This window comes from Microtus oregoni, unplaced genomic scaffold, assembly GCF_018167655.1.
Source record: "Microtus oregoni isolate MIOR12 unplaced genomic scaffold, Mior012 000000F_ref0000247, whole genome shotgun sequence".
NCBI lineage: Eukaryota > Metazoa > Chordata > Mammalia > Rodentia > Cricetidae > Microtus > Microtus oregoni.
Genome location: NW_024543059.1, coordinates 86,208,436 through 86,233,068, shown reverse-complemented (window position 1 = coordinate 86,233,068; position 24,633 = coordinate 86,208,436). Strand labels below are relative to the sequence as shown.

The 24,633-nt window shown below is 45.1% G+C and overlaps 1 protein-coding gene across 2 annotated transcripts in view; it reads right to left on the bottom strand.

Moving 5' to 3' along the window:
- The window catches only part of Cdc14a (cell division cycle 14A), a 143,293-nt gene that overhangs the window by 42,939 nt on the left and 75,721 nt on the right, over nt 1–24,633 (bottom strand). For both annotated transcript variants that reach the window (XM_041652770.1, XM_041652763.1), the window contains exons 8-10: nt 13,128–13,215; nt 7,330–7,560; nt 693–831 (exon numbers count right to left, since the gene is read on the bottom strand). In XM_041652770.1, the coding sequence (XP_041508704.1) occupies nt 693–831; nt 7,330–7,560; nt 13,128–13,215 (458 nt within the window). The remainder of the gene's footprint in view (nt 1–692; nt 832–7,329; nt 7,561–13,127; nt 13,216–24,633) is intronic.

Genomic DNA, 24,633 nt, shown 5'->3' with positions numbered 1-24,633 from the left:
ACCTCTAAACAAACAAAAAAAAAAAAACCCTCCTCCCTCTATTTGTCGGTAAATTGGTGAAAGTGCTTCGTCTTTTCAGGGGAAACCAGCTGTTTCAGAAAGAGCGTTCTTACAAATCGTGCCTTTCCACCTGGCGGCCTGGGGTCGAAAGGAAAGACAGAAGAACAAGTGAATGTATAAGGAATTCCCGACTGATGAGCAGGAAGCCGGCAGCGACCTGGACCAGGATGGACACCTCGTCTTACCTTTCCATTCCCCCACACCTTCTTGCACGAAGCCAGAAGCTGTCGTTTCACTAGCAGCTTGCTTGTCTCACTAAACCCACTGACTGACCCCAGCTGTGACGGTTTCTATTTTTTTTTTAAGTCATTCTGCTTTTAGGCATGCAAACAAAAGAAGGGAATGAACAGTGCCAAGTGAGATGACACACGAAAATTGCAACGTAGCCACATCAGAGAAGATGACAGAAAGGGGGTAAGCAGGGATGGTGTGTTCTTCTCACTGTCACCTGATCTGAGAGATAGAACGTACGGGATCAGAGCACCTTAGCTGTCAAGTCAACAATAGTCTACCCAAGGTGCCACCCTCTCCAACGACGCAGCCATTTCATAATCGGTCCAGAGCCAGAGAACAAGAAGTAGGAAGGACCGGGGACAAGAACGAAGTACAGTCGCACGGGAAAGGGTACTTACTCTTCCAAGAAGTGCTGCTGGGGTCCAATGATAGAGCCTGGTCGGCAAATTCTGATCCAAGCAATGATTTCAGCATGTGTAAACCTATAGTGCTTCATGACGTAACAGGCTATCAGCGTCCCGGTTCTTCCCAGACCAGCTGTGCAAAAGGAAACAGAAGAAATGCCGAGTGTAGCAACTGCATCCACAAAAACAGGGGGATGACCCTGTCTGTGGACCGCACTGGATTCTAGCACGATGACAGCAGCCATGGCTGATGTTCCCACAATTTCTCTCATGTAAAAATATACATTTGTCCCCTGATGGGCGGTACCTTTGATGCCAGCACTCAGGAGGCAGGGGCAGGAGGATATCTAAGTTCGAGGTCAGTCTGGTCTACAAAGTTGAGTTCCAGGACAGCCAGGGCTACAGAGAGAAACCTTGCCTTGAAAAACCAAAGTGTGCATGTGTATGTGTGTGTGTGTGTGTGTGTGTGTGTGTGTGTGTGGTGTGTGTGTGTGTGTGTGTGTGTGTGTGTGTGTGTGTGTGTACGCACATGCATGTGCATACAGTTTTCAGGCGGGAGATGTAGTTTAATGGCAAAGCACCTGCCAAGCATGTACACCCTGGTTCAATCCCCAGTTCTGAAAAAAAGGGATAAAACAACACAAAACAAAACCACCTACATTTTTCTTTCACCAATGGAAAGCACAAAACGAAACTGCCCTGCCTTTTAGGGTAAGAGACTGACAGGATAGGAACAAGTGGATCCGGCAGAGGAAACTGGCTGGGAGGGAGGAAGGGATGGCAGAAGGGAAAGAGGCAGGGGTGCAAAGATGGCCAAGAGGGGCTGGGACACAGCAATAAGGAATGACGGATGAATTAGAAAGACATTTTGGTTGGGTCACAGTGAATCTTAAAATGACTAAAATTTCTAACCCTGAAATTCATTCCTGAAAACATTTCATTAGAAAAGGAAACCAGGTGTGATGGCGCATGCTTGTAATCCTAGACTAGAAGAGACAGAGGAAGGGGGATCATGAGGTTCAAGGCCAGCCTGGGATAAATAGCGAGACCCTATCAGTAAGAAAGAGGAAGGAGAGAGAGAGAGAGAGAGAGAGAGAGAGAGAGAGAGAGAGACTCTAGTTAATAGCTTTGTTTCTGAACAGTCTAGAGCTAGGGCTCTAACTTAGTGACAGGGAGTTTGTTAAGCATGCATGAACCAGGGTTCAATCCCTGGTGCTGAAATAAATAAATAAAACCACTGACTGAAGAAAAAGAAACAGAATATTGTATTTTCAAGGACCCCTTTCTCAGCTTTCCTCGGTCAAATAATGAAGATGATCTAATCTCCCAGGACTATGAAATGTACACTATTTAATCAACATTAAACAGTTGTAATGTCCCATGGTGAAAGATACAATATTGCTTATCAATTTTCAACCCCAATCTAATTAAAGAGGTGTCAAGATGTAGAAAACGAATGTCTTTAAATCAGTTTTCCGTAGTTATTTTAATTACATTACTTATCTGTGGTATGCGTGTGTGTGTAGAGCTCAGAAAGCAACTTTCAAGGGCCGGTTATCTCCTGCACCGTGTGTATCCGGGAATCAGACTCAGGTAGGCAGCCCCGACAAATCGTTACCCACTGAGCCATCTGACCTTTTTATAGTACTGCTTCCCGGGAGCGTCTATAGACATTTTCCTTCTCATCGCCCACCATGAAATTGCCCTGCTATGGGTACCTATACCCTGCTTGTAAATCTGCACTTCATGTGGGGAAGAATAAAAAGGATTTTACCCAACACAAGGAGTCCAGCCACTTGACAGCGCTACTGCTTAGAATGCGCATCAGACAGGAAAAGGAAAGGACAAAGGGCGGCCCCGCTCATGCCCTTGGCGCCTGGTGTTGCCCTCCCATTCACCTTTGCGTTTTGAAAGCACACAACCATGTTATAAGATGAGGTGTGCGTGTGTGCCCTATTTACGTCAAGCACCCTTTTGTCCCAGATCAAACATGGACATCAATAAGAGGGTAAAGTTGAACACAGTCGCGCTGGACTCCCGCTTCAGTGTGGAGAAACCGTTAGGACGATTCTCTGCAGAGCTCACAAGGCTAGTCAGACTGCATGGAGGAAACGCAACCGAGCACAGTAGAGCAGGCGCCAGGATGAGCCAGTCTCCTGGCTTTCCAGGATGGGTCCCTGTCTGCAGCGCAGGTGGGCTTCTTCACGGAGTCGCCCCCAACTGCTCCTCATGCAGGGAGCTAGGGGCCTCGTGTCCCCAGCCAGGTTCCCCCATCCTCCTCGTACCCGAAAGGTGGTGCTGCAAATTTTCAAATTTCTCTGAAACTGAAGTTGCTTCCCCCCTTTCGCAAGGAGTCTATAATTTTAGGTCTATAAAAAGAACCTACTTAGCACTCAATAGTTGGGAGCTCTTACCACAGGGAACAGAATAGGAGTACTTCGCTAAGTTTCTATTAAAACTTTAGCAAAGATGTGAAAGCATCCGTAATTAAAGGGCTCCCTGGCTCAGCCTGGCGAGGGTGCACAGTGCCCTAGTTATTCCAAGCGCTTCAGACTGCCAGTCCTTTTTGGATCCCCAATAGGGCATCAATATGCACACAAGGGAATAGCAGCCGTGCTGGACTGTAGATTAATATTCCTGCTAGAAACTGTCTCACAGCCACAGCCAGCCCTGTAACCCACCACAGAGCGGACCGCGGACACTGGCTTGTGCGTTTCATCCCTTTGCACGAGGCTGTGTCTGATGCCTCTGTGTAACCCTGCGTGTTGACACACGACAGTCTCCTTCTCTGCAGTCCCCGGGAGAGTTCGTTTAGCAAAGGATAGGAGGCTCCCTTCCACCTCTTTTTAGCGCAATTAAAACACAAAGTGCCACTTGACTCTCCAGAAAATTAAGCTGACTTAATCAGGGCAGATGTCAAAGTAATTAGCAAGCCCAGGTAGCTAAGTACGCCATTAAAAATAAAACATCTGCAATTAAAGCAAAGGTTCACGTGACCTCACAGAAGACTCCTACATGTGTGAACAAGCGGGGGGGGGGGGATGAAGCCACCTGATATCTAAGGAGCATCACATCATCACATGCAAATGTGACGTCCTCCATGAGAACTCACTTCAACACCTTATAGAAGTGACGCTGGAAATATGGGGGAGTAACTCTGCGATGGGAAAAATGTGGATTCATTTCTTTTTTGATATTTTTTTTTGTTTTGGTTTTTCAAGACAGTGTTTCTCTGTGTAGCTTTGGAGTATATTCATTTCTTAAGAGGCAAACATTCACAGGTAAGTGATATACAGAGAAAGCCTGTAACAAGAATATTTAACCGCAGAGTCTTCTTTCCCCAGTATGTCTTAGACGTGATGAACTACCAAGAGAGACACTATAGTGTCTGGAAGACAGTTTCCTTGGCGTCATCCACCACCTCTGTTTCCACTTAGATCCCTGAACCTCGGTGTGTGTGTGTGTGTGTGTGTGTGTGTGTGTGTGTGTGTGTGATGTGGTATGTGGGGGGGGGGATGATGTGTGTGTGTGATGTGGTGTGTGTAATATGGTATGTGTGATGTGTGTATGTGTGTATATGTGTGATGTGGGGTGTGTGTGTGGTGTGTGTGTGAGATGTGTGGTGGGGAGTTGGGGAGGTTAAAAAATTATCCCATTTAGGACCGAGTGCTCCAAGGTTTCTCTCTGCACCATCTACCGCAGAAGAAGACTGAGGCACACATGGGAGCTTACAGGGGCTGGGCCAGCACTCCCACAGCGGTTGTCCCAGCAGTCACAAGATCTGCACACACAGTCAAGCTAGAAAGGGTCCCATCAGTGAGAGGGGAAGTGAACATGGGGCCCCACCCCAAGTGAAAAGCTATCTGCAATAGACACCCGCCAGCAAAGGGAAATCAGTTCAGTCCAGTGGAATCTCACTGTATACGTCAACCTCACCTCAGAGCAGATCCCATACCCAGAAGTAGTTGGCCATGTTTTTCTGGGGGTAGGGAGTTTTCATTTCATTTTATTTTGCTTGAACTTTTTTCTGTCTTGTTGATTTTTTTGTTTGTTTTGAGTTTCATGTTTTGTTTTCCTGTTGTTCTGAGAGAGAACCAGAACATGAAGGTAGGTGGGTAGGGAGATAAGAAGGATAGAGAAAGAGTTGGAGGAGGGAGGAAATGATAAAACAAAATACTGTATATTTTTTAAATAAAAAAAATGAAAGCTTTGCCTTCACCCTCGAATTTGTTGAGCCAAAATATGGCTTATAAGCACACAAAGACACATGACCTAGTAAAACAATTGACTAGAGGAAAGGCCATATTAATTTCGTAGGAAAAAATGCTGATTTTATAGATAGAAGATAGATAGATAGATAGATAGATAGATAGATAGATAGACCGACCTATACATTGAAACTTTGAAAGAGATGACAGGCTCTTCTCCTACTAAACCTCCACCACCACAATCCTCAAGCCTCGAGTTATGCTGACACAAGAAACACGGGCCTTGTCTTGTGTCTGAGCAAACTTTAACAATATGGAAATACTGATACCACAATAGTTAAGGTCAGACAGGGCCTGAACCCCAAGAGCACCCCCCCACACACACACACACACAAAAACGAGCCAGGTTCAGTCACCCATTTGGCAGTGTTCTAATTAAAGATACATTTGATGGTAGAAATCGGAAAAGGAGATACATTCAACAAGCTTCAGTGGGTGGAGGAACAAAGGTTCAGTGACCCCTTAAGAATTGCCAAGTGACCCTGATCCTACAAGCTGTCAAGTGATGTGAAATACATACACAAGATAGAGAGAGAGAGAGAGAGAGAGAGAGACAGAGAGAGAGAGAGACAGAGAGAGAGAGACAGAGAGCGCTATCCTAGCTGGCACCAAGCTTCAGCCTTTTCCTTCTCCCAGCACGACATTCCTGCGGGAAAATTCAATTTCTTGGGGCCCATTATCTCAACAGCCTGGGAGCCAAAGGCAGCTGGCACAAGATTCTATTTAGAGTATCTTCCTTCCTGCCGGGGGGTTACAATAAAACAAACTTAGGGTGCCTGTGAAATACATTCAGAACAAGCCAGCTCCCTGCCTAGGGAAGAGAGCCCAGAAGCAAGCTAGTGAGAACGGAGCACCTAACCCAAAGGACTGTCCTGGAGGGCCGAACAAGAGCTGCGTCAAAGGCAGCTGCAGCCCCACTTCGGGAGCCATCCCTAAATCCAGGGCCACGTGCACTTCGCTTCCAGGCTGCTGGGAGAATGCAGCTTCGCATCGCTGCTACAGCTCACATGTTCAGCAAAGTTCCTCCACCTACTCAGATCTTAAACATAGAAACAAGGGCCTACAAAATGGTATTTTAATTTCTGTCAGAAGCAAAGCCACACTGTCTGAATAAGGCAGTTACAGCAGCGCTCCGCACATGAAAAGAACTGTACCATCCCCAACACCTACTGGCCGATTTGCATAACATGCAACAAAAACCCTTTTGTAGACGCAAAGCCGTGTGAGCAGCGCCACCTCGCGGCACTGTGAAGAGCTGCGGGAGGCGAACTAGAGGCTCCATCCCCGGGATTTCAGCTGAAATCTTGAGACCGCCAAACTGGAAAACCTGCGGCGGAATCTGAGCTGCTTTCCACGTTTACGCAACTCTCAAGTTTAACTGGGAATCCTGCATTTTGATTTGTTCAAACAGGCCTACACTTGCTATACTCTGATCGGGGTGTCCATTCCAGAGGCTAGGTAAATCTTGCACAACTAAACCAGTTAATTGGAAGATATCCCCACATCAAGCAACAGGTGGGACGACCCTCCATTCTATAAGACATAGGACTTAGGAGAGGGGTGGAGTCGGGGTAGAAGAGGGTGGAGAAACCATTGAAGCAAAGCAAGGGAGGGCAGCTAGGACAACAGTCAGTAAACCGCCTGCCAAACAAGCATGGGGCCCTGCGATTAGAGCCCCAGGATCCACAATAATACCAGGCACTGTAATCCACCTATAATCCAAAATCGAGAGGGGGAGACAGGAGAATTCCTGGAGCTCACTGACCAGCCAGTGCAACCAAAAAGGCAGGCTCCTAGTTCAGTGACAGACCCTGTCTCAAAACAATAAAAAAGAAAAAAGGAAACCACCTTGAAGAGAGACTGAGGAAGACACACCTGTTTACGAACTCTGGCCTACACACGTGTGAACACATACACACACACGTGAACACACACACGTGAACACACACACGTGAACACACACACGCTCCAACACGGAAGCACTAAACATCAGATAGTGGAAGAGTATGGAGAAAATATAATTCTGAAAGGAAAGAGGACAAGGGGCCAGCAACGTTTACCTCTTAACACGTTCCCAAAGGAAAGATGATCTTTCCAGCCTGTGGCCACCCCGGTGTTACCTCCCCTACTTATAATGCTCAGAGCCTGGGTTTAGAAAAACTACAAACTCTGACTTGTCAAGAAAGCCGGGCCACCAGCAAGGCGATTAATCCGATTAATCCTTCCTTTAGGAAGGGATTATTCAAATAGGCTCAAATCCCAACAGTCTGATACAAAAGAAAGCACCCCGCTGTTCTCTATCACCCTCAGGTCTTGCTCTGGTTCGCCCTTCCCGAGCACAGCCCCTCAGACCTCGAGCACACCTTTGCAATGGACCGCGATGGCCCCTTCCGTGTTCTCACAGATGTTCAGGAACCTTCGCACGATGTTGTCGCTGGGGGTGCTGCCGTCGATGAAGAACAGGTCGTAGTGCTCAAAGCCAGCGTCTGTGAAGCGCTTCGCCTCGTAAATCTTTTTGTTCAATCTCACAATTGCCGTCACGTTGTTCTTTTTGAAATACGGAAAGTAGGCTTCGGGGGCATGGAGAGGGTAACCTATAGGCAGACAGGGGCAGTGAGCAGAGAGCCGCAGTCCATCTCAAATAAACAGTACGGTGTTCGAATCTCACTGTTCTCGGGAGGTAAGACTGTTTCAGGAGAGTGTGAAGTCCACAGGGGAGCTGGCCCGGCAAAGCAGAGGCTGACTGAACTAATAAACACCAGAGGCAACAACAACGCAAACAAACAAAACCTTCTCTGTATTGGAAAGAGTTCATTAAAGTTGAAAATAGCAACCTCTGTTATCAGAATCCTGGAGCGCAACCTTGGAGCCCCAAAAAGGCAGTTCAGATGTGCCGAGCAGTGCTGGGGTGAACTTGGGGCAATATTCCTCCTTGAACACTGTTCTTTACTTAACAAATGTATTGCATCTACAGTTAGAGCCCTTTTAAACCAGAGCTACAGTTCCCTACAAAACAGCGTTATGACTCATTATCATTTCCAATGTCCAAATCACAGCATGTAAGATTTCTCAAAGTTACATCCTTACAATAGCATCTGGGCAGATGGTGGCCACAGGGGTCCATTAGACAGGAGGAGTATGTCCTAGTGTACATGTTAACTATAATTAAAAGCAGCGAGCTGGCCTGAATCCATGTGCTAAATTTGACAGCCACCCCACAGTGTGTACATTGTTAGAATCAATCATACATGTAGCATAAATATATATATGTGTTCAACTGAAAATATTAGCATTTCGAAGGAAATTAAGAGGGTAACTTTGGGGAGACACCTTCTTTATGGTGGGAGAGACAATCTCCAGATTGCCCCGGCATGCCCCCCGCTAAGTGAGCATTCTTGGGGGCTTCTTCAGAGGGAACTGGGCCACTGATCTACTCTTGGCCAATCATCCACAGTGACCACTGGGAATTTGGGCCACTGTAAGCCCTTGGTACCCCAGGAGCTAAAAAGACTAATTTCCTAAGACACCAATTACCACCTATCAGTCATTTGGGATTCACCCATTCAGGGTTCACCGATTCTTGGCAGACCAGATAAGTGACCTCATGTGGAGTTCACCGGGATGAGGGGCTTTGGAGAGTGAGCCAGAGGGTTGCACACTGTGCTCTTGGCTCTGTGCCCTGCTCATCCCGTCAGTTGCATTTTCTCTCTCTCAGCTCCAAGCCAGCCCTTCAACTGTAATTCTGTAATTCTAAGACTGCGTGCTAGTCTCTATGCAAATTACTTCTCTAGCATCCTTCCTGTTTGCTCTCAAAGTAGCAGAGATGATAGGGCGACCAAAGCAAGGCTTTCTTCTTATTCTGACAGCATTTCCATCAGAACTCCTAACTTAGCCCGGCAGGCCCTGCACAAGCCAGACATCTTCTCTGGCAGCAGAGCCTCGGGGTGTCCACTCCTCAAACCCCAAATCTACACAGCGATGGGTATTCCCTCTGAGCACCTCCTATCCCCAGCCTCTGTGATCCTCGGTCCTCCTACTCCCAGCCTTTGGGGACTCCCTGCCTTCTCCAGAACCCGCTACACTCTTCATGGCTGTCTTTCTTGCTAGCCTTCACTGTGCCAAACTCTCTGTACTGAATTCCCTGCCTGAGTGTGGGTGACATCAAGATGTCTAACAACAGGTGCTTCTGAAGATGTATGGAAAGAGGAGGCTTTATTTGCTGGGGGTTGGGTGCACACTAGTACTGCCATTATGGAAATCCACACGGAGGTCATTCAAAAAGTTAAAAACAGATCGACCTTAAGACCTAGTTATTAACTCATGAACATACATCCAAAGGACTCCAATCCTGCTACAGACATACATACACATTCATACTTGTTGCTACCCTATTCGCCTAAATGTCCATGAACTGCCAAGTGGGTAATGAAAATGTGGTACCAATTTGCCATGGATTTTACTCAGCTGTAAAGAAAATGAAATTTGCAGGAAAAAAAAATAAAGATAGGTAGATCTGGGAAGTATAATATTGAGCAAGGTGACCCACGCTAAGAAAGACAAAAACCACATGTTGTCTTTCATCTGTGGGTCCTAGTTTGTAATGAATACTTGTATTTATACAAATGGACAGAGATACAAATAAAGCTAGAAAACCAGAGAGAAGAGCAAGAGAGGGTGGAAAGAGGCACTAAGGAAGCAGAGGAAGGAGGGTCAGAGGGGCACAGTGACGTGAAAATGGGAACAGAAACTGGGGAGGTAATAAGAGAGGCTGGGGTACAGGAGAGCAGGTGAGGTGATGGAGGGCTGGAGTATAGAGGACAGCAGGTGAGGTGATGGAGGGCTGGGGTATAGAGGACAGCAGGTGAGGTGATGGAGGGCTGGGGTATGAAGGGGGCAGCAGGTGAGGTGATGGAGGGCTGGGGTATGAAGGGGGCAGCAGGTGAGGTGATGGAGGGCTGGGGTATAGAGGACAGCAGGTGAGGTGATGGAGGGCTGGGGTACAGGACAGCAGGTGAGGTGATGGAGGGCTGGGGTACAGGACAGCAGGTGAGGTGATGGAGGGCCGGGGTATAGAGGACAGCAGGTGAGGTGATGGAGGGCTGGGGTATAGAGGACAGCAGGTGAGGTGATGGAGGGCTGGGGTACAGGACAGCAGGTGAGGTGATGGAGGGCTGGGGTATAGAGGACAGCAGGTGAGGTGATGGAGGGCTGGGGTACAGGACAGCAGGTGAGGTGATGGAGGGCTGGGGTATAGAGGACAGCAGGTGAGGTGATGGAGGGCCGGGGTATAGAGGACAGCAGGTGAGGTGATGGAGGGCTGGGGTATAGAGGACAGCAGGTGAGGTGATGGAGGGCTGGGGTACAGGACAGCAGGTGAGGTGATGGAGGGCTGGGGTACAGGACAGCAGATGAGGTGATGGAGGGCTGGAGTGTAGGACAGCAGGTGAGATGGTAGAAAGTTGTGGTATAGGGCCAGTAGGTAGGATGGTAGGGAAGCACCTCTACTCAAACACACTTCTTTCAAAAATGCCATAATGATATCTAATACCATGCTGGCTAATTTTAAAAGATCTTAAGTGCGTGAATAAAAATTCCTTCTGGCTGGAGTCCCAGGCATGGCTCCCATTCTCCTGCAGGAACCCTGAAGATACACTATTTCTTCTGACCACTGTCCATTTTCTAGTTCTCTTGGCATTTGTGAGTTGCCCCACGTAGGCCAACAGACGTCATTTTAGTTCACTTATCAGAACTGGTTCTATGGCCTGCAGGAGGAGCACTAGCTGGTGAACTTGGCCATGGTCAACAAAAGATGGAGGCAGAACTGGAAGGCAGGGTTTACTAATCCCAGCCTGAGAACATTCGAGGGACCAGGCTACAAGAAGCTTACTCATCTCCTGGGTGGACACAGTAATTTATACACACAGAGAGAAAGCATTGCTTTTCTACTTATGGAAATCAAATCTGTTTCCCTATTGGTTTCCTTGGTAAGATAATTTCCCAACAACAGGCTCGGGACAAAGGGTTGTCGTGAGGAAATAAAAGCTTCTGTAGGAACTCCAAGTCCATGGGAAGCCCTGCTTAGCTGTAGCAGCTGCTGGGAACCTCTGCGTGGGTTCCTGGCATCTCTTGAACCGACTGCCTAATGGCCCCTGCCAAGTTTGATACCTATCTGGTTTCTCTACCACCAAGGTGTGAGAATTTCTGCCTATACACGAATGTCCATGAGGAGTAGATGGAAGGTTGAGCTAATACACCTAAACTATAAGGGAAATCGTGGGTATCTTTTGAGGAAGCACCTGAGAACATACTTATAAACATATGGTATTGGACATTGAGATGATGACAGTAACAATACCTAATCACTTGCTGTGCCCGAGGCACCATACAAAGTGCCCCATATGGATTATCTCGGTAAACCCCACCGTTATAGAATAACTAAAGCCTGAATGGCTTACTGTCCATGCTCACGTAGCTAGGCAGCGTTTAAACCCTCTCACTCAGATCCAGCACCTGGGCCAGTGCTTCTTTCAGGTAAGGCTCAACTTACTTCCAAGTAAGAGACTAGGATGGAGTTTTTTAAAAACAAACTAAAGAAAGTCTTAAAATGTCTTTGAATTAACTAAAGTCAAGAAATAATCCAAACATCCTATGACTTTGCAACAAGTGTGTGGCGGTGTTATCATCGCGTTCGGACACTTGCTATAAGGAACTAGTTTTTTAGCAATGTGGTTCCCTGGGACTTATCAGTCTACCCAGGGCGGATGGGTGGCTCATCCAACCCTTACTCCATCTTGCCACTAGATGGCGACATCGCATCAGAGAGGCTCAGGACCCAGAGGCGCAAAAGAGCAGGCTAACCACACACAATTTCAGAGCTAAAAGAGACCTCAGTTCATCTCTTCCCAGCACTCGCTCTAAGGGTGGGAAAGTGAAGAAAAACTGGTGTATGATTTTATGCTGGTTAGCTCATCAGTGATAAAAATCTAATTGTGTAGCAGCTAACGGACCTGACGCCTTAAGACCCTTCATCTGGTATCTCCAGTCCTCTGAGGTGAAAATCAACTCCCCTCACTGGGCTACACAAGGGAACCGATGCGCGGAGAAGTTAGGAAACTCACTGCAGGTCCCGCAACCAGTAAGGGACAGCAAGCCAGGCTTCAGTCTCCCTACAAAGACTTCAGATTTCCAGGATTCTCTGTCTCAAGCTACCCTCCAACCCTCGAGAGTGTGTGTGGTGTGTGTGTGTGTGTGTGTGTGTGTGTGTGTGTGTAGCATTGTCCATTAAAAGAAATGTTTTGAAATCTAAAATCCAAAATATGTGTTTCATTCTATAGTTATAATTCATTGATTCAAACTTATTTAAAAAAAAAAAAAGAGGAGGCCTGCTCTTTCCCCATTACCAAAACAGTATGAATTAAGGTGGTTCAATGGATTCATTACCCAGCTGTAGACCCTACAGGCTACAGGACCAACCTGTCAGGCAGCCAACAGCTTTCTCTTTGAATTTCAGGTCTATTCCACTGGAGGGGATCCATGCCTGGAACTATAAACCTGGTCAAAAGCCTTTAACTGGGGAGGCCATAGGCCCTGGAAAAGGGGAGGAGGGGAGTTATCTACTGCTGACATTTTGCTAACTGAACACCCTGCTAAACTGCCTTCTAAACATTTGTTCAAGCCATAAACTAGCGCTGCTCTCAACCACGGACAGAGAAGCTGTGAGCAGCTGTCGGTGCAGAGATTCGTAAATTCAGTTAGAGGCTGAGAATAAGTTGAGCGCTCACCCCTAAATGGGACAGCTATCTCTCTCTGTCTCTCTGTCTCTCTCTCTTTCTCTCTCTCTCTCTGTCTCTCTGTCTCTCTCTCTCTTTCTCTCTCTCTCTCTCTCTCTCACACACACACACTCATACAGGCACACACACGCACGTATGCATGCACACATACACACAAAAAGATAAATCTGCTTTTAAAAAATAAAAATAAAAAAGAGGTTGTAGCACAACATACTATAAGTTTAGCATTTAATACACCATTTAATTTTGAAACTCATAAACAAATATTCCTTAAAAATATTAGCAAAGGAAAAGAACAGATTCAGAAATAGAGGAAGTCATGAAATTGAACTAAAATAAATGTTTAGTTGGTAAAGGAGAACACAACCTACCATTTTCAATTTTGCTTTTAGGATGTGGTCCACTAAACGCTAAAAATTTCCCTGGAACAATCCAGTTGAAGTCCCCATTTTCAACTCGCTGGCAGAATTTGTGGAAAAAGAAAAGAAAATAGTTTATAATTTTTATGCAACTTACGCAACCTTTACAAATAAAACCACTTATCACACTATCAGTACTAGATCAACGAACGGGACTTGAACGAAGATGAGCTGACAGAAGTTTCAAGTTGCACTTGATTTACAAAACGCTATTTGTGAAGTCCCTGCGTTCTACCCAAACAACGAAATATTTAGATTTTCTGAAAAAGTTATGTCTCCTAGTCAGTCTACTATGAAATAAGATGAAAATAGTGTTTATTCCAGCAAAATTAAAAAGTATAGGCTGAGGTAAGAGAAAACGGGAAATCTAAGCCCTTTCGTGAACCTGGTAATAATAATTATAATAATAATAATTCACAATAAACACATTCCCTTTTTTTCCAGGATGCTTTTGTTGTTGTTGAGTGGAGCTGATGTCTACTTCCGGTGCTAATTTAAAGACTGTCAGGAAGGCAGAATGAGACACATTATTCCTCCAAGCGGTGGTTCTCAACCTTCCTAGTACTGAGACCCCACCTCGTGGTGACCGTTCCTCATGTTGTGGGGACCTCCAACCACAAAATTATTTTCGTTACTATTTCCTTACTGTAATTTTGCAACTCATAATATAAATATTTTGTTTTCCAATGGTCTTAAGCGATGTCTGTGAAAGGATCGCTTGAACACTCAGGGGTCACGACCCATAGAGAGCCACTGCGAACCACTGCCTGAGTACACGCGAAACCGCTGAGACGATGTCTCCTGCAGGGGGCGCCAAACCCAAACAAAGGCTGGCAATAAGACAGCCGCTTCTACCTCTGGCTAATCACCCGGCAAGCTGATTTACCAGGTCAGACCTTCCAACTAGATTTTTCCGTGAAATCCTTCTTTGAAACGTTGGCTATCTTTCGATAAGCTTTTAACTCCTATGAAACCAAGTGAACTGTACCTGCAGGCTGAGTGATTGGTTAGCATTAGCCTTTGGTTTCCATACTCAAAGTAATCGTTAGAAAAGGCCTAAAGACCAAGAAGATGGGTCACCTTGCCTGGTTCCAGTACCTCCTCCCTTTCTCTTTCCTTCCTTGTGCTATTAACCCATCAGGACTGAAACAAGGATGGGTTATACCTAAGGCTTTTCAGGTGACTGGGAGACTTCCGTGTAATGCATTACAAATATTCACACCTGCACACAAAGCACTCCACCCCTGGCCCCAAGTCTCCACCTTCATCAGGGAAGCAACAGTTTCCGTGTAAAGAACTCTTCCTCTGGTTTATGTGAGGGCATCCATGATAGGCGTCTGAGCCAAACAGAGCTTAAACTCTTCAGGAGTACAAAATAAACATGTATCAAATGCATTTGAACGTCAAGGAAATCAGAGGAACTGCTTCGTTTGTGTGACCCATTACCACCGCCATGAAAATCAAAACATGGCTAATTCCTATTCCTTAAATCTTTCCAATCATAAAAGATATAAAAGAAACTTCACATGGCATCTTGAAAATGTATCCATTGTAGTAACCTAATCTTAATAAACATACTCTCTTCATAAGGCCCCAAGATCTTGCAGACATATAAGCACATATGTAGCTATCTCTTTGTAACAATTGCAATAAAGAATCAAATGTATAACTTTCCACTAAAAAAATTAAACAGTTTCTTGTTTAAATGAAACAGTCTAAGTGAAAGATTCAATGTGCCCCTGAGTAGGCTTAATACACTGTAAAAATTCAAGAATAAGCATAGACTTCAATTATCAACAGACAAAAGCAATTTCTTATCAACAGCGGAAGGCAGTGGCTATCTGTCTTCACTATTCCTGTATCCTTGACCCCTAAAGAGGGCAGATGAATATATTGTACTACAGTATCTGTTCATTTTGATTACAGACATCTGTTTGGTTAAACAGTAACCTTTTATAATCAGTCACTGGATAGAGCAGTGAGCTAAAGCCACTATAGTACATCAGCAAGATAAATTCACTACAGTATCAATAGAATCGTGCTTGTGAACCTTCCGACCTTAAATGGTAAGCATTAGGTGATGTTGGGCTCTATTGAGTAGCCTGGGAAAGGTTTGTAGAATACACAATAGGATTTAGGTCTTAGATTTAAGTTTGAAAGAAAAATAGTAAGGTTATGGCTTTTAGCTGACCTAATACAACGTAAGATTGCTTTGGTAATGTCCCAGAACCACCATCCATGCTCCTAAGGTGTTAATGACAGAATATTTTAAATGACACAAACCTGTTTTCCTAATTAAACTTTAAAGAATCTAGATCAGACAAAAACTTCCGATACTTTCCAGCCCTACAACATTTTGTAAAGAAATATCTAAGGGAGGGTGAGACAAGGGCCGTTGGCTCAGCATCTAGGCTGATGTAAAGCTATCACCGGATACCAGTTAGAAAAACCGCAGATGATCTACACTACAAGAGCCCCAGGCAGACAAACGTCATTTTCTAGAATGGATGTGTCTAGATGCTGTAACTGACCATACTCTAGGATTCTCCAGGCCACAAAAGATTACAATTTCTCTTGAACAGCTAAGTTGCTGTTCTTAAAATGGAATTTAACTTGAAAGCATGCTTCTACACTTACATATATATATATATATATATATATATATATATATGGAATATATGTGTATCTCTGGTGTACTATTCACAAATACCCTTTCCAGTCCAAATATCGGAACTTTTTACCATTGCCACAGGTCATCAATAAAAACCAAAAGGCCTTCGGGTTGATGCCGAGACTTTCCCAGAACGCATGTGCTAAGAACTGTAACCTGGTGCAACACATAGAATATTAAGAGGCATCCTCAGTGCTTTGGTTTGGGAATGATAAGAGCAAATATGAGCTACATCTCCACTCTGCAAAACTGTACAGCGTGCAGCTCATCTAATCCCTGAAATCACCCCAGGAAAGAGCACTGCTACCGTCCCCATCTTCTGTTACAGAAGAGCTGCACCGAACTTGCTGCGTACCACCCAATAGGATCCCCAGACAGGAGGGGGGCAGATAGAGGGCAATGTCTTTCTAGAAAGTCATCTTAAAGATGTTTTTGCGTATCTTAACCTCTGAAACAGTAAATTCACACCAATAGCACAGCTTCACTACAAAATGCAAAGAGTGCCATGAAGCTGGACCTTTTATGCGCTGGAAGCATCATCAGTATCTGAGTTCTTGGGTTAAAATTAAGTTTCCATGCCCTTTGGCTCTAGAGAAGCATCAAACTGCACATTATTGTGTAAGCTCTGCTTTTGAATGGGAGTGTGGTGGAAGACCTGGGGTGTGTCCACTGTGGGCTGACTAGGAGAGCCAGGGAGACAGGCAGTAGGGAAGACAGGCCATGGGCAAGGGAGAGGGATGGGAGAAAGAGAGAGAGCTTGTCCCAATAATCCCGGCCAGTGAACAACCCCTACAGACTCAGCCACAGAATACAAAACTCCAGTGTGTTTGCTAATGTCATTTTTAATGCTCAAGGATTGAGGCCTGGGAACAAAAGTAACACGTTGTTAGTGAAACTTCAAAGCCAGTGTACTCAAAACACAGACAGCGTGTTCAACCGGAAATCATGAGGTCGTATAATAGCAGGATCCCAACGTGGGCAAAGGGGGGAAAAAGGCTTAAAAGGTTAAAAAAAAAAAAAGATGATCAGAGATGGCAAGAAGAGAAATGTAAGTGCCACCACCTTACAAAGTAGAGATGAGCCACGGAGCTGCCCGAGGAAGAAGACCAAACCTGACCTATTAGGTTTGGGAACAGTCCTACGCTGGCAGGAACAGCAGACCATACTAGTTATAGAGACCACATCTCAAATAGTTTGGAAATTAGTGAAAGAACGTAACTGCAATCCCAGCACCCAGAGAGCTGAAGCAGGGGGCCTGCTATGAGTTCCAGGCCACCTGAGCTACAGTGAGACCCAGTCTCAGAAAAGCAAAATCCAAACACAAAAAAAATACCAAGAAAGAAATCAGGGAAGGGAGAGGAAGGAAAGAAAAGAAATCAGACAATAATTTAAAAGGAAGGAAAAACATATGAGGGATTGTCTAGGGGAGGGAAACCTAAACCATTTTATAGACTTCGTCAACAAGATGTGTAACTGGCAATGCGTGATTTATTAGCACATGTGGAAACCCTGGGTCCCTTCCCAGCAGCAGCTGGAGTAGCCAGGACAGAATCTGACTTCCTTAAACTTGTGGCCTTTGAGTGGAGAAAAAAATACAACAGGATGGCTCCAGAAGCATACTTCAAATTGTTCTCATAGCCAGCTCCCCACGGGAGGCGTACCTCCATAATTGCACCAGATGGTTGAGGACATGCCCACACACCAGCACTCTGGGGCCCGCTTGACCCCGGTCCTGGGCCAGGAGTACACCGCCCTGCCCACAATCTCTGAACAGGGAAGATCACAGACTAAGCAGCATCCAGATTCCATTCCAGTTTGTTCTACAGAGCCACTCCCAAGCACTGACTCCCGCTGTGAACCCCAGGTGGAAAACCTAACAAACTTCACCAGGTCTCACAGAGTGGCTAAGGGGAAAAGTCCAGAGTCAACATCCACTGGTTAGTGTAACAGTTTCCTTATGTAATGAAGAACACGGTCAGCCTTGACATACCCAAGTCATATAATATAATAAACTAAGTTGACATCACATATGAGCCCGATCTTAGATCTACATTGCAAATGGATTTTTTTAAGTCATAAAATCTCGCAATATAGATGAGCTGATGGGGGGGGAGGGGGTAACATCATTTCAAAGAGTAGTATAAGTCGAAATAGCTCAGGTGGAAGAATGGTAGACTAAAAAATACTAAAAAAGTGGAGCTTATCTGTTCCCTAGAAGGGTACTACAAAATCAGAATGGGTTCTTAATTAAACATCACAGTCTAGAGAGTTTGCTGGAAGATAGTGTCTCCTAGCAATATCGGAAGCTATACCCATAAAGTCTCACCAACACGACTGCCTTAATGGGAGGGGAACAAGCGCCACACCAATGAACGCATCAAACTGGACAAGGGAAGCCCACGAGGTTTCAACTCCACACAAAGAACTACAGGCAACTGATGAAGTCGTGGAATGGGAGACATGGTCTGCCCCGGGGAAGAGCATGAATCGAAACCATCAGCCCTGAAAACATATATACAGGTAGCATTATATGGACCGAGCAGTTTATATTGGGAGATATATGTATATGCAAATACACAGATACATGCAATAACAATTAGGGACAAAAGAGGCCATGAATTTGCAGGAGAGTGGGGAGGGGTATACAGAAGGGTTTGGAGGGAGGAAAGGGAAGAAAGTAATGTTGTAATAAAATTATAATCTCTGTGAGTTCGAGGCTGGCCAGGACAGGCTCCAAAACCACAGAGAAACCCTGTCTCGAAAAACAAAAAACAAACAAAAAAATTATAATCTCAAAAGCAAAAAAGCAAAAGGTTTTGATCAGCTTCCACTGAAACTAGCTCACGGAAGATGCCCTGAGACACGCTGCGCTCTGCCTTTGAGGCTCTTTGACTCATCAGCCTGTCTGCTATTTCATTTCCTAAACACAACTGTGTCTGTGGTGTGTCTACTCTGCTAGGGGGTAGCTTTATTCACGCAAAGGCAAATAAGACACCGTTGCTGCCCACAAGCAGAGTACACAGAGTACACAGAAGACACAGACGTGTAAACAGTATCACCTAACACTACACGAGATGAGCGACAAGGACTGGGAATGGCTTCTCGGAGGGCAGCATAAATAGAGTAATCCTAGCACTGGAGGAGAGGGGGGAGAGGGTTGAGATTACAGACCGTACACCGCCGAGCCACTTTTCTGGGTAGGTTCTGACCTCTGTGCTTGCTGGGCAAACATTTTACGGATTGAGCCATCTTCCAAGTCCCAGTGTCAATCTATGAAAAGCAAAGTTTCCTCATCATAGTGATCAGAATGGAGCTGCCTGGGCATGGAGCTGAGAGAAACAGAGACCCGAGTTGCCAACAGGTGTGACCTGTGTTTACTGGGCGTTGAACAAATATAATCTTCTCTGGGCGCCATGGTAAAACCAATAAGAAGCCCTGTGTCTGCGGAAGCAGCAGCATCTCTGCCCTCAAGCAGACAATAGGCAGGTGTGCTCTCACTGCCAGGTCAAGACGGGGCCAGATTGACCGAGCCTAAGAGAACAAGGTCAAGTCACCAATAGCTCGACAATCTGAAAGGAAAAAAAAAGTACCCCTCCATCTCACAGCGCCCTTTCACAAAGAAGTGTTCTTCAAAAACGGGGCAGTTTTATCAGGGTGGGAGATGATGACAGATATAAAACAACTCAAAGAAAGCAATCTCATTGCTAAGTTCTGAAGCTGATTTCGAACTTTGAACCTAATCACCTACGTAGGGCAACTCTGGAATTGCATGGACCAAAAGAGTGGTAATAAATGTGAATGACGGGGATGAGCACCCCCACCACACACACACACACATACACACACACACACACACACACACACACACACTAAACGTCACCGGTGAAGCTCCTTTCTCCGAACCCACGAGCCCAACTAAGAACAAGGTACTGTGTTATCCTGGGAGGTCACCTGCTACCAATCAAAAACAGAAAGCGAAGGGAACAAATTGATGATCCAACTTTGGATCCTCCCTGATGGACAGAAATTAAACCCATGGAGTTTAGGTCTGTTAGGGAGGAACAGTCTCCTCCGAAACTAACACAGGAAACACTGACACACACAAAGTGTATAGACAATTGACTAAACCAGGGTCCTCAAAGCAGGCTTGGCACCGGCGTCACCACTAGAGGGCGAACTGTCCATGTATACGCAGGTACACAGCGTCAGCGGGAACTGAACGCTAGGGCTCTTTCAGAGTCACCATTTCTCCCTAGGACAAAAGGTCTGTGTTATCTTTCTGAGCTAATCCAGAGCTAGATTTCTAAGGCGTGGCTGCTGTCTTAGTTCCGGGGTTCATTGTTCAGGGAGCTCGCAGATTGTCATCTTGTGACTTTGGTTGTTTGACTGCCTGACTGGTTGTTTCTGGATATTTCTAGTACTGCTGCAGAATTCGGCCTGCTTGAGCAAAGTGAGTATGAGCAGCAGGACTGACGGGCTGGCGTGGAACCTGGAGTGACCATATTTGGAGGGCATTTTACAAGACCCATGTCTGGTGCTATTTCTCAGTCTTGAAGGGAATGAGCCATCTGTGGGTCACATGAAAACAGCCAAATTCCTGAGACGTCTTTCTCCAAACCTTCCAAATTGGACAGTCGTGAAGGACTCTCACGCGAACAGTCAGACCAGATAAAACAAGCGGATAAACCCTGTGTGGCTCCCCAAGGCTTCGTGTCACACTGGAGGACCGTGATGTACACGCCCAAGCCTGTCGTTCTTGTGGAATCCTTCTTCTGGATACCCATGGCTACTATACCTTAAAATGTGACCAGATCAAATTCAGGTATGCCATGGTTGCAAACTTCTCACTAGACTTTGAAGGCCTCATGTTAAAAAAAAAAAAAAAAAAAAAAAAAAAAAACAACGTAAAATACTTCATTAATGACCTGTGTGTTAACTGTATGTTAGAATATGTGGGAGATACTGAATTAATTAAATATATTAATTAAATACTTTCCCCATTTTCTTTTAGCATTTCTAAATATGGCTGCTGGAATGCTTGAAATTATTTATATGACTAATTACAAATGGCGTGCTTTAGAGCCTTGACTGGCAGGGGAGAGTGGGCATGCTCTGAGGAGTGGGCGTCAGACTCCCAGCCGGTACTTATGCCTTGCTGACCCATCGTCTGTATTTATAAGTAGCGCTCTGACCATAAAAGCCTCCTTTAAAAGGTTGGGAAGACAACAGTTGGAGCGCCTGCCACACAAATGAGAGGACCAGCACTGGATCCCCAGAAACCCACATAAATGTCTGGCGGGCGTGGCAGTCTGCCTGTATCCTAGCCTCCGTCGGCAGAGATGGGATTCATAGAACAGACATATGGATGAATTCTGAATTTGACTGAGAGACCAACTCTTCGCTAATGAATAACGTAGAAGAAAAATAGATGATTTATCAACCTTAGGCCTCCACACGCACACACGTGTACATTCACCATCTCCATACAAACACATGTGTGTCCCCCTACATGCAAAACCACGCATATGTATATATGGGCACACCACATGCAAATATAAAAATGGGGAAGAACTCTTTGCTATCACACAGAGCTGTGGTCTCACTGACTTAAGGGGTTTTGTTTTGGTTGGTTGGTTGGTTGGTTGGTTGGTTGGTTTTATTTGAGACAGGGTCTCAGTAACCCAGGCTAGCCTTGAATTCATGATAATCCTCTGTATATTAAATGTAATGTTTAGTAAACAAGTGTCTATGACCAAGATCGATAAAACAAATGACAGCTCATGCTGGCAAGGATGTGGAGTGGGCAGAATACTCCTCCACTGCTGGTGGAAGCACACTATGAAAATCAATACGGTGGTTCCTCAGAAAGACAGGAATTGATCTACCTCAAGATCCAGCTATACTGCTCTTGAGTACTCAAAGAATGCTTCCTCCTACTAAAAGGACATTTGCTCAACCATGTTCACTGCTGCTCTATTCATAATAGCCATAAATTGGAAACAAGCTAATGTCCTTCAACAGATAAACTTTTTATTTTTATTTATTTATTTTTTTTGTTTTTGTTTTTTTCGAGACAGGGTTTCTCTGTGGTTTTGGAGCCTGTCCTGGAACTAGCTCTTGTAGACCAAGCTGGTCTCGAACTCACAGAGATCCACCTGCCTCTGCCTCCCGAGTGCTGGGATTAAAGGCGTGCGCCACCACCGCCCGGCTAGATAAACTTTTTAAAATGTGGTACATTTACACAAGAGTATTACTCTGCCACTAAAAAAAAATTGAAATCATAAAATTCACAGGTAAATGGAACTAAATCATAAAATTCACAGGTAAATGAACTAGAAAAAAAATCATCCTGAGGTAACCTAGACTCAGAAAAACAAACACAGCATGCATTTGTTTATATGTGGGTTTAGCTTTTATTAAGTCAATGATAACCAAGCTATAACCACAAAGAAGATATAAAGGGTTGGGCAAACCTTTAATCCCAGCATTCTGGAGACAGAGGCAGGTGGATCCCTGTGAGTTCAAGGCCAGCCTGGTCTACAAAGGGAGTTCCAGGTCAGCCAATGCTATTACACAAAAAAACCATCTGGAGTGGGAGGTGGAGAGATTAGGTATAGAGTAAGGGACTGGGTGACAAAAAGATCACCCTAGAAAAGGGAGATAGTTATGGGTGGATGGGGTGGGGACTGAAACAAGAGGATCAAGTAAGGATGGGGAGGTAAGAGTGAGCAAGGGACTATGGGGAGATACAGCCTATGAGGGGTAGTATGAAAACCTAATATAGCTGAGGCTGCATATACATATATGAAGGCAGTCTAAATTAAATCACCAAATAAGGGGGTGGGGGAGCCCCATCTGAACATCTCTTGTCACCAAGTGAAGCATCTGACTGAGCTGTTGGCCCGCTCAAACAACCCACACTGTTGCCAAGATAAACTGACAAGAAGGCCCCATTGCTGAAGACAACACCTACACAGCTCACTGAACTCGGAGAAGTCAAGTTGGGGCCTATTTATAATTTTCATCCCTACGCTAGCATCTTTGGTGCAGGAAGGTACTCTGTGTGCTACACAGGAGAAAGGTAAACATCAGCCCCACCACAAACCTTTTGATCTACAAAAGGTTTACTGCCTGCAAGATAGGTCAATGCAATGGTGGCACAAATCTGTAGAAGGAAGCAGCAAACATTCAATTGGATTTAAGACCCACTTCACACGATAGAACCCATACCTGGCATTGCTTTGATGATTAAGAACCTGAGAGTAGATATCCCAGGGGCCTAGGAGAAAGCCAAATACTACTGTTCTTTAAACATAAAAAAAAAAAAGTAAGATGACACCTAATGGCATGCTTCCTCCTGCAGCACACAGGAACACATACAGAAACCCAGACAGACAAGAAGCAGAAAGTTAGAGACCTTGGAACACTCCAGTGGAAAGTGTGTAGAGACAGAGGCCAAGATCTCAGTCAACAGAATTGATGCACATATGAACCCTCAGAGACTGAGGCAGCATGCACAGGACCTGCTCTGTCTGCCCCAGATGGCTTCCTAGAACTGAAGGAAGTGGATGCGAGCCCTTATTCCTAAGCCAGAAGCAATCTCCAACTGATAATCATTTGCAAAGGAAAAGTTCGTTTTCTACGAGGAAGTCTCACTGGAGAAGCAAACTACTCCCAAGGGTAGGTTTGGTGGTTTGAAAGAAAATAGCTTTTATAGGGGAGGGACATGATTAGGAGGTCTGACCTCTGGAGGAAGCGTGACAGTAGGGGCAGGCACAAGCGACACTCAGTGTCACAATTCAGTGCCTTCTCCAGCTCCATGTCCGCCTGCATGGCATCCACCATAACAATAATGGACTCAGCCTCTGAACTGTAAGCCAGCCCCAATTAAATGTTTTCCTTTATAAATAAGAGTTGCCATGGTCACGGTGTCTCTTCAAAGCTGCGTGCCTAGCAGTAGATGGTCAGCCTCTCTCTCTCAATTTTATCTTATTTTCTACTTTTATTTTATTCTATTTTATTTTTACGTACCTTTTTTTCTTCTCTCTTTTTATCATACAGGTCCTTTAAGTATATATTATGGCTTCCTGATCGTGCAACCCCGTAGGTCTCTATATCTGTTTCTTAGGCCTTTTTTAGGGCTCTTTTCCCTCAGTTTGTTTGTTCTGATGTTAGTTTTTCTTTTATCTTATATTTTATTTTATATTTTATTATTATCCCTTAGAAGCCTGTTTGTTTTCTAATGAGAGACAGAAAGGGGGTGGAACTAGATGGGGGGGGACCTTTTTTTTTTTTGGTTTCTCAAGATAGGGTTTCTCTGTCTAGCCCTGTGCCACTACCTAAATTACATGGGTTTTTTTTTTTTCAATAAAAAGAAAAAAGTGCCTATGAAAAGACATCCTGAATATCCCCAGATCATTCTCAGCGAGTCTCACAATTGCTGTCAACAGTACAGTTTTACTTTGAAACCTACAAGTCCTGTCCTGGAATATTGGCCTTGTACAAAGTGAAGTGTACAAATCTGACTGCTTCACAGTTCACCAAATGACCAGGCTCCCTGGAGCAGTGCAAACAGCAAGGGCATTCTGGCAAGGAGTGCCTGGACCACAGAGGATCCTTTCAAGACAGTCATCAAAATCCACTGCTCTCCTCTTACTCTCTGGATTCTTCTTAATTCCAGGGACGGCAGGAGGACCACATTCTTACCAGATTCCAGTTGCTGGTTTGACTGATTTGTGAGAAGCACGCAGCACTGTTTATCAACAGCTGTCTCAACATCAGCATGTG